General features: G+C 37.0%; 1 protein-coding gene across 1 annotated transcript; it reads right to left on the bottom strand.

Moving 5' to 3' along the window:
* Nucleotides 1-181: 181 nt before the first annotated feature.
* Nucleotides 182-1,201, bottom strand: LOC113942555 (histone-lysine N-methyltransferase SETMAR-like). Its single transcript, XM_027633662.1, has one exon. The coding sequence runs from the start codon at nucleotides 1,199-1,201 to the stop codon at nucleotides 182-184; it is 1,020 nt and encodes a 339-aa protein (XP_027489463.1).
* Between the last annotated feature and the right edge of the window lie 192 nt (nucleotides 1,202-1,393).

Below are 1,393 nucleotides of genomic sequence, written 5' to 3'. Positions count from 1 at the left end.
AATTTGATTTGTTTGTTTTCTGTTGGGTGCTTTTCACATAAATATATACTAGTGCTTTTTTTAAAGTAAAAATTATACATAAATTTATTAAGTATTATTAATAATAGGGGTTAAAGTATGAAATTGCCGATTTGTACTGAAAATCTAAATTGTTTATTTTTTAAATTTTTAACAAATTTATTTAATCAAAATAGTTGCCATTATTATCTATACATTGCTGCCATCTAATGGGAAGGTTATTAATGCCTTTGCGATAGAACTCCGACGATCTAGACTGCACAAACTGTGTGAAAGCATTTTGTACTGCCTCCTGGGAAGAAAACTTCTTGTCACGTAGATAATTGTCCAAATCACGAAAAAAATGGTAGTCCGTTGGAGCAAGGTCTGGTGAATACGGAGGATGACGAATGGTTTCTAACTGCAGTTCCTGAAGGGTCAAAATGGTTTCTCGTGCTGTGTGAGGTCTCGCGTTGTCGTGGAGCAATAATGGTGAAGATCGATTCATGAGTCGGGGCTGTTTTACTGCTAGTTTTGTCAACATGGTTCGGAGTTCGGCACAATAGACATCTGCCGTTATTGCTTGACCAGATCGGAGAAAACTATAGTGAATAACACCATGCTGAGACCACCAAACAGTTACCATTACCTTTTTATTGGTAAGTTTTGCTTTAGGACACTGTTGTGGCATTTGACCTGGGGTCAGCCATTGCATTTTTCTTTTCCGGTTATCATAAAGAATCCACTTTTCATCACATGTTACAATTCGATCCAATATTCCTTCATTTCTGTACCGGTTCAACAAGGCAACACAAGTTTCAACACGCGTTTCTTTCTGCAGATCAGTCAAATCATGAGGCACCCATTTTTCGTATTTTTTTATTTTATTGATTTGACGCAAGTGAGTCAATATTGTGGGTAAGGTAACGTTAAACCATGCCGCTAATTCCTGGGTAGTTTGACTAGGATCGGCTTCCACTATCTCTCTTAATTCATCGTTATTCACCTGTGTGGGCGGTCTTCCTCGTGGCTCGTTCTTTAAGTCGAAATTTCCATCACGAAAGCGTTTAAACCAAAATCGCACGGTGCGTTCATTAGTAGACCCCTCTCCAAACGCAGCATTGATATTGCGGGCTGTTTCTGCCGCGTTAGTTCCGCGTCGGAACTCGTATTCAAAAATCACTCGAATTTTCGCAGTATCCATCTTTCTTGTCTAAATTGAATAACAAAAACAATTGAAAGTCGATATTCAAATGTTTCAAATTTAAAAAAAAAAAATCACAGAAACCATTTGAAAAAAGTTTCATTCGAAAACCTCAAACCATGAAGATTCTATGAAAATTCAAAGAACCTATTGCAATAAAACGGCAATTTCATACTTTAACCCCTAATATTT

The sequence above is a fragment of the Corapipo altera genome, unplaced genomic scaffold (genome assembly GCF_003945725.1).
Source record: "Corapipo altera isolate COAL_440 unplaced genomic scaffold, ASM394572v1 1408, whole genome shotgun sequence".
Lineage (NCBI taxonomy): Eukaryota > Metazoa > Chordata > Aves > Passeriformes > Pipridae > Corapipo > Corapipo altera.
The sequence above is the reverse complement of the archived record's forward strand: the minus strand, read 5'-3'. Positions and strand labels throughout refer to the sequence as shown.

What these genes read in the sequence shown, in the direction of transcription:
- LOC113942555 (XM_027633662.1), bottom strand. Translation starts at nt 1,201, where the DNA reads ATGGATACTGCGAAAATTCGAGTGATTTTTGAATACGAGTTCCGACGC.